The sequence below is a fragment of the Morus notabilis genome, unplaced genomic scaffold (genome assembly GCF_000414095.1).
Source record: "Morus notabilis unplaced genomic scaffold, ASM41409v2 Scaffold729, whole genome shotgun sequence".
Lineage (NCBI taxonomy): Eukaryota > Viridiplantae > Streptophyta > Magnoliopsida > Rosales > Moraceae > Morus > Morus notabilis.
In genome coordinates, this window is record NW_010356787.1 from 165,782 (window position 1) to 178,159 (window position 12,378).

At 33.9% G+C, this 12,378-nt stretch overlaps 2 protein-coding genes across 2 annotated transcripts; one reads left to right on the forward strand and one right to left on the reverse strand.

Moving 5' to 3' along the window:
- Window positions 1-713: 713 nt before the first annotated feature.
- On the reverse strand, window positions 714-4,058 carry LOC21388959 (nudix hydrolase 8). Its single transcript, XM_010088607.1, has 9 exons — window positions 3,977-4,058; window positions 3,555-3,823; window positions 2,609-2,674; window positions 2,328-2,465; window positions 2,009-2,083; window positions 1,690-1,740; window positions 1,489-1,523; window positions 1,065-1,173; window positions 714-899 (listed from the first exon to the last, which is right to left on the reverse strand). The coding sequence occupies exons 1-9, from the start codon at window positions 4,056-4,058 to the stop codon at window positions 714-716; spliced, it is 1,011 nt and encodes a 336-aa protein (XP_010086909.1).
- A 1,906-nt stretch (window positions 4,059-5,964) lies between these two features.
- LOC21388960 (mitochondrial-processing peptidase subunit alpha) lies at window positions 5,965-10,639 on the forward strand. Its single transcript, XM_010088608.2, has 13 exons — window positions 5,965-6,189; window positions 6,911-7,159; window positions 7,284-7,580; window positions 7,758-7,925; window positions 8,056-8,223; window positions 8,322-8,402; window positions 8,642-8,708; window positions 9,015-9,112; window positions 9,288-9,360; window positions 9,454-9,524; window positions 9,640-9,689; window positions 10,046-10,158; window positions 10,261-10,639. The coding sequence occupies exons 1-13, from the start codon at window positions 6,151-6,153 to the stop codon at window positions 10,311-10,313; spliced, it is 1,527 nt and encodes a 508-aa protein (XP_010086910.1). The 5' UTR covers window positions 5,965-6,150; the 3' UTR covers window positions 10,314-10,639.
- Window positions 10,640-12,378: the final 1,739 nt, after the last annotated feature.

Sequence of the window (12,378 nt, forward strand, 5' to 3'; positions counted from 1 at the left end):
TTCCTTTATGTTATCTTTTACCAAAAACTACTCTATAGTTGAGTTACTACGACGTGCCTTTTTTAAAATACTTTTTTTTTTCTCGCTTTACTCTGATTGACATAATTTATTTCAAATATGTCCTTATTTTTCTTTGTTGATTCTTATTTGATGTGAGTTTTACTCGTTTATTCATATTAAAATAATTTTTAAATGTGTACTTATTTAATTTAAACTGTCTGATAATACGTGTGGAACATGATACTAAACTAGCCATATAATAATAAATGCCTCAAAATTTTATCGTATATAAAACTTTTTTGTAAACCTCATCAAAACAACTGAAATTTAGAAAGCATATGCATTCGAAAAAGATAGGATGTATGGTAAACTTACTCCAATTAACACGATCATTTCTCAGCCACATATAGTTATCAAGTACATCACTTTTTGCCATATTTTATCATGAATTATGAAATCGTTACAAGTCATAAAAGTCGATAGGCAAATATGGTCTTCATAATTTTCCTCTTTTTAGTAGGGTAGCACACACATCCTGATTTCTAATTCTTGGCAATGCATTAATGATTCAATTAAAGACAATGACTTGGGGTCCAGATGCATTGTAGTCACACCCACCAAGTCAAAACAAAGTAAAATTTATGTTCTCATTATGCACTAATTTCAAGTGTATATTTATTTTTGCTTTTTTTAAATTGGTTTATTCTTAATTTTTATTCGTCCCAGAAGGCAGCATTATACAAGTAGGATAATTTGCAGTCCAGTTTTGAGGCAAGTTGTTGTCCAACGTATCCACAATAGCGATCTTCATGAGCCGCAATGCAAATATCAGTCACCTTCTTTGACATCGGATCGTCTTGATAAAAGGGTTGTCCTATAAATTCCTCAAGAGGCATCCACTGAAAGGAAAAAAAAAAAAAAAAAAAAAATCAGAAAAATCGCAATACGTGTGCAAAATAATTAAAAACTCAAATCAACGAATTAACGGTGCAAAGTTTTTTTTTTTAAAGATAAAACAAGTAATTTCAAGGATTAAATTACCGTGTGATTATAAATTCAAATACCTTTGCAGCTTGGATTTCCTTCTCATCAACTATGATATCACAGGACATTGGTTTCAGCATGCAAACAAAGAGCAGGTCCGAATTCTCAAACGCCATAAAGTGGGCATGTCTTCAAATTTTCAACACAAAGCCCCAAAAAATAAGAAAGAAAAAAATCAATGAATATTGTAGTTTGGGATTTTTTTAATGAGTAAGGGTATAAATATATTTGTATTTCTTTTAGATTTTTAGAATTTTAGATATATGTGCAACTTAAATTTCAATCATTAAATGAAGAAAAGAAACAATTCAACCAATTGAAATAATTTGTCTCTCATCAAAAATTTTGTTTTGTTCTCGTGATGTTTGAGTTGTACTGATGTCCAAAAAAATGGGAAGTATTAATTGCAGTACTGCTACTGAACTACCGTTAGATAAGCCTCACCTGAAAGCAACTATTTCCAGAAAAACAGTGTCAACCTGTCAAACAAAAAGGCGGCACGTAATTAGCTAACAGTTGATGTATAATTGAGTCTTTAGACTTGTTTAGTTTTAAATAAGTGATTTTAATTTATTAATATAAATTTTGTAAGAGAACAAAAAATACTTTTTTTTTTCTCGCTCGAAAAACATGAACATTACTTACACCAGTTTCCTCTTTCACTTCTCTTATAGCTCCAGAGAATATGTCTTCAGACTGAAATGACAAAAAATAAGAAGTTTAAGAACCGGCGGCTGTGGAAATTGGAATATACTTGGGGAGAGAGAATTTAGGCACCGTTCATTTCACCGATTCGAATTTAAAATTTGAGTTTTGTTACAGTAAAAAACTCTAAAAAATAGTCACATCTAACTTTTTTACTACAGTAAAAAACTCTTATATAAAGTCACATCTCAACTCGAATCAGTAAATTAAACGGATCCTTAGTGTGTAATTTTATTGAGCAATAGGGGAAAATTCTCACCTTGTTGATGTAACCGGTGGGAAACTTCCACACACCTGAGCAACTACAAGGACACTTCTCTTTCACGACAAGCACCTAAAAATGAATGGAAATTAACTAATTATAAATCCATCCAATTTCGTACTCGGCAAAGGAAAAAAAAAAAAGAACGATCAATAAGAATTGAACAAATACCCTACTAGTACGACACATTTTAGATCATGAAATCACACAAGATTCATATTAAATTAAAAAAATATACGACATATAATTAACTTGACAAATGTTACGTATCGGGATTTAAAACTGTGTTACACTAGGAAAGTTTTGTTAGAGGTACCTCTCTTTTGTCATTGATCACAAAAGCACCAACTCCTATTTGATGTGAAGGGCTACCGGGAAGCATGCAGAGATCATCTGGAAGCCAGTGTGTTAACATAACGTACCCTGATTCAGCATGGTGGTAATTGAAACCCTCCTGAAAAACCAAAATCCATAAAGGAAATTTGCCATATATGAGATATCAAAGTAACTCATGGTTTAGTGGCATTAAACATGACCAAAAATTTGCTTAACATTTTTGGCGTTACCAAGACATGGAATAATGTTGAAATTTGTTACCTGAATCGCGATAGGTACGAGCTCGGCTTGCTCTTGCAGTATTTTCAGCCATACCCCTTTCTTCCCCTGCAATATTATACAAACAATATTGCTTTTTTTTTTTTTTAATAAGAATTTAATAAGGTAATCTCAGTAGCAAAGTCATGTTTTTTTTTTTTTTTTTTTTTTTTTTTTTTTGTCAGACAATATGTGGGATTCTAAACAAAGTACTGTCAATGCAAAACCCCTGGAATTTTTTTAACGTCCAAATTAGAACTAAACTAAAAGTAAACTATCTTCTTCTTCTTCTTCTTCTTTAAAAAAAAAAAAAAAAAAAAAAAAAAAAAAAAAAACTATTTGTCTCTCTCTTTTATTTTCTTCTATTTATTTGTACTGTTTCCCTTCATTATACTTGAGAGTAAAAATTAACTTAAAGTGTAATCAAAATGTTTTAAAAAAATATGAAGTATGAGTACAGTAGAAGTTAAATTTGGGGGATAACATATATTTAAAAATGTTCTATATGAAAGCTGTAATTAAAAAAATTTGGTGGACACATTAAAAAAGATTTTTTTTTAAAATGAGATAAAAGTTCAAAAAAGCCACTTGGACAGGACAACTAGCCTAAGGAGGCTCAGTCACTAAGGCCCCGTTCATTTAACAGATTTGAGTTTAGAATTTGAGTTTTGCCACAATAAAAAGCTCTCAGAAACAGTCACATCTAACTTTTTTACTATAGTAAAAAACTCACATAAAATCACATTTCAATTCGAATTAACTAAACGAGTCCTAAAACTGCCTTCTTTCAAAACGATATTTATGTCGTAGGACTTTATTCCAATCTCTTATTTTCTCAAAGTGATATTTACTTAAGTAGCATAACAAGTGGGATAAACAAAATCTGTTTTCATTTTTTTTTTTATCTTTCTCTTTTTGGAAATGTTTCATCTAAGTTGATCATTCAGACCTTCAACTTCCAGTGGGAAAGAGAAGCCCTAAGAGCAGATGCAAAAGCATTTGCGCTCATTGGCAAGCTCTCTGGATTAATCACAACACCATTATAATCATCATTCCATGCATCAAGTAATTCTGGCATCAGCCTTGGTGAAGACATGTCTGGAGTCACTACATGAACATCTGTTTCCTTCGGCATATTTCCCGCCCCATGGAAAGGCAATGGAGAGGAACTCAACTTAAATCTCGGGTTTCTCGAGAAAATCTTCATATGTGAAAAACCTGTAAAACCAAGAACATTATTTGACTCATGAAGGAATAAATGAAAAAACCTACTACTAATAAACACATTTTTGAACGCGATGTGATGATTCAAAACTGTCTTACAGATAATATATATATATATATATATATATATTTAAATATCCTACCCACCCTTTGACAACCACTGGACAGAGTCATACTTTTTCTGAGGAATAGCAGCAATAGGTGGTGAGCCACCAATAGTTATTGCCATATTGATTTTCTTCTTCTTCCCGTTTTTTTTTTTTTTTTTTTTTTTTTTTTTTGTTTTGAGCAGCAAACTATATAACAAGTTCGAAGCTTCCATTCGTGTGTTTTTGTCAATATATATATAGTCGTTGAGCATGCAAACGTGCTGCAATTTGACGTGTATAGGCAAAAGGAGGAGGTGAATAATTAAGGGAATAGAATTTTGTAGAACAAGTAGTGGTACATATATGAGATATGGATCATGTTCCTTACTCATGACTGATAATAAAAATATGTGTCACATAGGCAGTATTTGGAATTGATCCCGTTTTTATTTTTTACGTTTTTCGAAAAAGAAAAAATGAAAACGTTTTTAAAACGGCGTTTGGTGCAATAAAAATAAAAAACAGAAATGAAAATGATTTTTTGATTTAGTGTAAAATGAGAGAGAAATGAAAAATAACTTTTAGTCGTTTTTCATTTTTTGTTTTCGTTTTCTCCTCTCTCGAGTAGAGAGAAAGAGATAGACATTAATTGGTTTTTTTATACTGAAAATAATCTCTTGATAAAACTACCAACACATTTTCAAAAATAATTTATGTTTGAGATTGAAAGCATTTTCATTTTTATTTTCATACAAAAAATAAAATCATTTTAGAACGAGTTCTAAACGTGCTAGCCATTTATCACGTTTCATAATCTAAACTCGTAGCTAGCCTAAGACCGTTTAGTCTAACGACACCAGAGATTTAAATGGAGTGGGGCTTTGTAATAAGGAGGTTGTAAGTTTAATTATGCATTGTAGAAATAATAATAATCATAATCATAATAATCAGACTCAAATAAAGTAAACTAAAGAGTTACAGATACCGCAGGAATATTGAACATGTTTATAATATTCCATTCTTCCTTCCTTACTTTCTCATAATATATACATATAAAGGATTTTTCTACTATTATTGGATTTTTGTGGTTCTTGGTCATTTTTGTCGCATCTCTCGTGAGAACTGTTCTTATTCTGCATATCTTCTAGATCTTCATAGTTCGTATATATCTTATAATATTTTTCTTGGAGAATTTTGTAATTTGGTTCAAATTGGAAAGACTACGAGAAATATGTCATTTGCTTTAGAGGGAACGAATTGAAGAATTATGGGAATGCAAGGGCAAAATTCTCATGAGAATCATTAGCTATATGGAATAAGAATTGATGCCAGATTCTTAGAATACACCATAAGTTACGTATTAAAAGGAATAATTCTTCGATACTGTTACTACTTGCCACTATTTTTAGTGGCTGAAATTGGAACACTAGGATTAACCAAGGAACACAAAATCTCCCACTCCACAAGTTGGTTTTGTAACCATGCATCCAATATCAATGTTGATGTTGTATTTGCATTAAAAAGTTTAAAAATAACTTATATATTTGATTTTAATTGATGTACCTACTTTTTATTTGAAACTTGTAGAAATAAACTTTTAATATTAAAATAACTTTAAGAAACAATATTGTAATGATTAAATAAAAAAATTTATTTTTCAACGAATATTAATCAAATGTACTAACTACTGCCAAAATGTTGTAGTAATTGTCAAATTTAACGTAACAATTACATTTCATAAATATCAAATTATGATTTTGGCACATCAATTTGACACTGGATTGGAATGCTCTTAGTAAGAAAAAGAAATTTAATTTTAGTAACGAAAATACTATTTTCCAAATAGAAAAGAAGAAGTAGAAAAAAAATTCTAAAAATTACTAGATTTTTGAAAAAAAAAAAAGAGTAAAAAAGAAAAAAAGCAGCACAACCAGGCTGAGGCCGACCACCAACGGCTGAGATCAATTTGATCCGGCTCATTTCAACGGACGAGATTCACATACTCCCTGACTCCCACCGAAACGGCGCGATGAAGTCCCACGTGCCTCCAGAAAACTCACACGTGAACGACCCTCCGTCCCTGCGAAATCTCTCCTCAAGCCTCGGCCCTTGAACTCTCTCTCATCGTGAACAGAGCCCTAATCCTCCGCAGCTTCTCTTCCCCAACCTTTGATCGACAATATCAGACTCCGATCAATCTTAGGGTTTCACCAACGATCCAAGTTCGTCGCCATGTACAGAACCGCAGCTTCGCGCCTCCGGGCTGTAAAGGTCAGTTATGTCTCCGTTCCAGAGATTTCCAATCTCTAACCGCTGATTCGATCTTCAGCTAAAATTCATGTCGACGAACATTTTGGGATGATTTTGTGATGATACTTTTTTGATCCTAGAATCTGTTGGTTGTTATGTTCCAATTCATTGCCAATTGGATCTTTTCGATTTTGTTTTGTTTGTTTACGATATCCCGTTTGGTTGCAGATAAACTTTGAGAAATGTAGAAGAATTGAGAATTTAGGAGCTTTGGAAGTAGTTTATTTTCGTTGAATTAACTGAGCCTAACATGAGCTTTTGATAATGTTGAGTTGAATTTTTTAGTAATTTCTGATTCATTGTCTTAGATCAGAAATCGGATGAATTGAACTTGATTTGATTGCAATTGGTTAGGGGCCTGTTAAGTAATGGATTGCTAGAGATTGGTTAGTGGTTAGTTACTAGTCTTGTAGTAGGATAAATGGGGGGTTTAGTGGCTGATGAGGGCTCGTGATGAGATTTGTGAGAAGTTTTTTAGGTGCTGTGATTGCTTGGAGGTTGGGGGTCCTCGAAACCACCCATTTCTATCTTGTATTTTCCATTTTCAGTATTGTTAATGTAGTAAGATTTCCGAGTTCCTAACATAATTCTCTGTTGATTTCTATTATTAGTGTATTATTTATTGATTAGTTTGTTAGAGTGGTAGTGTGGTATTGATCTCTCATCGGAAAATGATATTTAGGGCCGAAACTACAATAGGGGACTTGCCAGATATGCAAGTTCTAGTGCTGTTGCAACAAACCAATCCTCATCCATTTTTGGAGGTCTGTTTGGATGGCTGACTGGGGGAAGTTCCAGGAGTTCGACTCCGCTAGAATTCCCGCTTCCCGGTGTCAACCCCCCACATGCATTGCCGGACTACGTTCAACCAGATACTACCAGGATCACGTCTCTTCCTAATGGCCTCAAAATAGCTTCTCAAACATCAGCGGTATGTGTGTATAGGAGTATTTCTTTACGGAATGATTTCCCATATTTATGTATATGTTTTATTCTTCTGATAAAAAGAAGTAATAGTCTGACTAAATTGCTGTTGGGTTTTGTTGGTTGACCAGACTCCGGCTGCTTCAATTGGTTTGTATCTTGATTGTGGTTCAATCTATGAGACACCAGTGTCATTTGGTGCCTCACACCTGCTGGAGAGAATGGCTTTCAAGACTACAAGAAACCGGAGCCACTTGCGCGTTGTAAGGGAGATTGAGGCAATTGGTGGACATGTGCAAGCCTCAGCTTCTCGCGAACAGATGGGTTACACTTTTGATGCTCTAAAGACACATGTTCCCGAAATGGTAGAGCTCCTTGTTGATTGTGCAAGGAATCCTTTTTTTCTGGACTGGGAGGTGAATGAGCAGGTAAACCTTTGATACCGTCCTGTGATTTGCGATACAAATTCAGTTTTGGAATTTTTTTTTCTTTTTTTCTTTTTTTGTTTTTTTGTTTTTGTTTTGGGGGGTGGGGTGGGTGGGGGTTTGGGGTTTAATTTTATGGTTATTTCCATCTTATGGCTCATTCTACCATATGATGTATAGCTTCAGAAGGTGAAAGCTGAGATTAGTGAAGCTTCCAAAAACCCTGAAGCTTTGGTTTTGGAAGCTATTCACTCTGCTGGTTATGCGGGTGCCCTAGCTAACCCACTTCTAGCTCCTGAATCAGCAATAAATAGATTGAATGGTACAATTCTGGAGGAATTTGTTGCCGTAAGTCCATGCACATTTTATTTGGCGTCAATTTAAGTTACTTATAAATACATTTATGCACCCACACAGATAGGTTTGTGTATTTACGTGGAGTACTTGCAGTAAACTGAATTTCCTATGAGAATTCCAGGAAAACTACACTGCTCCAAGAATAGTACTTGCAGCTTATGGGGTTGAACATGAAGAATTAGTATCCATTGCGGAGCCACTTTTGGCTGATCTCCCTGCTGTCCCTCGTCCTGAGGAGCCAAAATCTGTGTATACGGGAGGTGATTATCGTTGTCAAGCTGATTCAGGGGTGTGTATGATATACGTTTTATCCATTTAGTTATCTCTATCCTCTTATTCATGTCTGTCTTAAAATTAATAAAACTGAACTGTTTCCTACTTGACCAGAGCACCCATTTTGCTCTTGCATTTGAGGTTCCCGGCGGCTGGCATAAGGAAAAGGAAGCTATAAAATTAACTGTTATTCAGGTTTTGAAAGTGACTTCTTTACAACTTCTTTTGCTTCATATTTATGATATGTTCATACATATGTGTATCTATTAATGTATGTATATACGTATATTTATAAATATGTTCATACATATGTGTATATATTAATGTATGTATATACGTATATATACACACACGTATACAATATATTTATTTGGATAGTTTTTTGTATTTTTTTAATCTCTTTAGAAGCAATAACTTCTCAAATTGTATCATAGATGCTTTTGGGAGGAGGTGGATCTTTCTCAACCGGCGGACCTGGAAAAGGGATGCACTCACGGCTTTGTAAGTTGCACACATAAGGCCAACTGCAATGCAGAATATAATACATAAACAAAATCGTGCTTAGCTATTGACTATAATTTCTATTGGACACATGCCTTGTTCTTAATCTAAGAACAAAAAGAATTCTAGCTGTTGGATGCATTTTTAGTTGTCTTGAATATCTACTTTTGTTTTATTTTCATTCTCTTCTATTTCCTTGACTCTCTCCCACCCTCCTACCTAAAATTGGAAAAAATGATAATAATAGTAATGATAGACGGGATTAAATGATCTGTCTCTGAATGTATGTGCTGACATGACGATCAGATGCACGTGTCTTGAATAACCATCCACAATTCCAGTCTATTTCAGCATTCAGCAACATCTACAACAATACTGGCATTTTTGGCATCCAAACTACTACTGTAAGCCACTTTTGAATATTGGCTTTTGTTTTACACAAGGAAATTGCAATTTCAGTACTTTATATATCATTGGTGAAATTCTAGCATTGGAAAGGAACTTTTCTTAACATTAGACGGTGGAATCTAGCCATTTTCTATCTTTTATTGATTGATCTTCGGAAATTTCTCTGTTCAGAGTTCTGATTTTGCGGCAAAAGCAGTCGATATAGTCGCTAATGAGCTTATTGCAATTTCAAAACCTGGAGAAGGTTTGCTGCATCCAACTATATGTAGTTTCTTTCTTGATAATCCAATTTTACTTGGGATCCTGTTGCTGACATGTTTATCTCTGTTTCATGCAGTTGACCAGGTGCAGTTAGATCGTGCTAAAAAGTCGACGAAGTCTGCCATTCTCATGAATTTGGAATCTAGAGTATGCAAATTGTTTTTTACCTCTTATTGATAGAAATTTATTCTTTGTTATGGTAGTTGTGCTTCTTGGCATTGTAAAATTCTTAATTGCTAAGCCTTCAGTCTGTTTCGTGTAGGTGATTGCTTCTGAAGATATAGGGAGACAAGTTCTGACTTATGGGAAGAGGTAGGACCTCCTTGATGTGTATTTGTAGGTGTTGGGATTTGTGAATGTATTCTTACATATTAGTATATCTCCTTCATATGCTGGTATTCAAGTAATTTGTTATGTATTTGTTGTTGCTAATTTAGTTATCAGATTTAGCTGTTAATTTTAGCACTATGTTTTGCTGTGTTAAAAAGGTCTCACAGATAGTTGACAATACTTTCTTCTTGATATATTTCCTGAATATGTCATGTTTTGCAGTACTTTCCTATCTCCTTGTATAGGGTTTGTGTGACACCGTAATTTGCTTTCTTGTTTTACCCTCTGCCAGTTGAGCTTATTACTAATAAAATATATATATTTCGTATTTGCCCTAGGATGGAAGTGGATCATTTCTTGAAGGCCGTGGATGAGGTTACAGTAAAAGATATTGCTTCAACTGCCCAAAAGCTTCTATCTTCTCCTCTCACATTGGCATCATACGGAGATGGTACTTATCTGGTTTAGAGAGAAGTTTCTGTTAACTAAACTCATTTGTTTCGTGCAATTATATTATCATTCATCTGCTTTTCTTCTCAATTTTGTTTTGCAGTCCTTTACTTCCCGAGCTACGATACAGTTAGCAACAAGTTCAATTCAAAGTGATTCTTTTGTACACTGAACTGGGCCGGCACCGGCCTTTTGTGACTATAGCGTTTGAGAGTTCCATCTCATCAAGTTCCCTTTTGAGCTAATTTCTGTTTTGAAATAAGGAAGTATTATTGTTCATCATTCAATAAATTTTTGGTTCTAGCACCATCACTTTTATGTTCCTAATTTAGTGGTGGTAGAGTTTGTAAGACAGAATGGGTTTGTTCCGTCTTCGGATAGCGTCATTGTCTATTTCCTTTGCTACTGATAAAGAAGAAAAAGACTCGTATTTTTTTGTTCAGGTTTAAAAGTTACCAACCTGAAGTGAATTTTCGGAGAAATCGAATCTGTTTTACCATTTCCTTGTTGTCTTGATTCCCACGAGTGTTGGGAGGAATTTTCAACAGCACAATCTCAAAAGTTCTAAGAATAGCATTAATAATGATCAATTGCATGTGGTCCTTTGCGTGCTTCATTCTATATAGGTTAGGAGGACCTGGCATACTGTCTCAGGAGCGAGACCCAATTTATAGTCAAGCCATTACTTTTTGTCGACACTGAAAAAGGAGGACGGACGATCTAGAGGCATGCAAAGTTGATGGTCAAGGATATAGGGTAAGTGATTAAGAGATTATTCTAGGCAAAATAGGTTGCGAAAGAGAATTTTGGTTCCTGTTTACTGGGTTTCTTTTCAAATATCTAATCTATGATTAAAGATTACTTGCAACTTTACAAGGGCATTATAAATAGGGTAAGCGCCTGGCATTCTTTTCCAAGTCCCTACATTGTTGATAGGTTGAAAATACACTCATTTTGGAATCTCAACTTACTAGTGCTGGTGATTGGATATGATATCTTTTCCATGCATTTTTTTGCGGTACGTCGGGTTGGAATAATTGCAGCAAAAAAAGGAAGAGAAAGAAAAGAAGTTGAAGAGAGGGATAAAGCTATCCTTCTTTGGTGGAGCGATTTTCTTGTTTCATCATAGAATAAAATTGTGGGAAATAAAAATTGATTAGACTGCATGAAAATGCAAGTAAGCAATGCTCAATGACTTTTATTACACAGTCATTTATGTTTATTTCACTTGAAAGCTTTATAGTCGGATAAACAAAATGACTAAGGGGACATGCTGCATCTAAACATGCTTTGTGATATTATTAATAACTCGTTTAATTATTAGTAATCTCCCAATGGAAAAGACAGAATGTTTACTTGGAATCAAGCAGAACTGCTGATACCTAAATAGAAAAGAATATTAAGATAGAACCGTACTACTGTATACCTATGCAAAGCTAAGAAGGAAAAATATGCTTCACAAACTCCTTTTGGTTTGTCCACACCCCTTTCTTAAACGGCTATACAAGAGAAGATACTCTTTTTTTTTTCTTTAAGTTTATTTATTTGAATTTTTGTCCATTTTCAATTGGAAAAAGAAAAGGTACAAGAATATATTCTTTGTGGGCAGTTTAGTGGTGAGTTTGGCAAGGCTTTTAAATATCGTGAGCAAAATTCGTTGTTTGAAGCATTGGTTGGGTACCTTAAGTAGACGTCTCTCTTCTATAATTGTTGGGACTTAAAGAGAAGGTGATGGAAGTCAAAGACAAAAACTGGTGAAGTAAAAGGGAAGCGATAGCAATGGGCAGATATTAGATAAACCTAACATTACTTCCTCCTTGCGTTTGGGGTCATACCCAACTCACATGACAAGCTTGACCGTCCGTACTCTCTCTCTCTCCATATATGACGAGTTCTTAATGGCGTTGTTCCCATCATGGCTACTCATCAATATGAGAATGTAATGACGCGGTAAGAATTTAATTTTATTAATTATTATAATTTTTTTTAGTTAATTATTAAATTTATTACAACTATCGAATTAATATTTTACCGTTAAAATAATGATACTCATTAATCGTAAATATTAGAGTAACCAGTATATAAAATACCATACTATCAAATGTAACAAATATATGCACTTATTTCTATAATGTGATCAATTGATCGGTAACAGTGATTTAAAAACTTGTATATATATATACACAAATAATATTAGATATAGAAGCAGCATTGGGACCAT

Coding starts and splice junctions, on each gene's coding strand:
- LOC21388959 (XM_010088607.1), bottom strand. CDS start 4,058: ATGGCAATAACTATTGGTGGCTCACCACCTATTGCTGCTATTCCTCAG. Junction 2,466..2,608: donor TCGTACCTATCGCGATTCAG/GTAACAAATTTC, acceptor TTGGTTTTTCAG/GAGGGTTTCAATTACCACCA. Junction 2,084..2,327: donor TGATCAATGACAAAAGAGAG/GTACCTCTAACA, acceptor ATTCATTTTTAG/GTGCTTGTCGTGAAAGAGAA.
- LOC21388960 (XM_010088608.2), top strand. CDS start 6,151: ATGTACAGAACCGCAGCTTCGCGCCTCCGGGCTGTAAAG. Junction 7,581..7,757: donor ACTGGGAGGTGAATGAGCAG/GTAAACCTTTGA, acceptor TATGATGTATAG/CTTCAGAAGGTGAAAGCTGA. Junction 8,709..9,014: donor AGGGATGCACTCACGGCTTT/GTAAGTTGCACA, acceptor CATGACGATCAG/ATGCACGTGTCTTGAATAAC.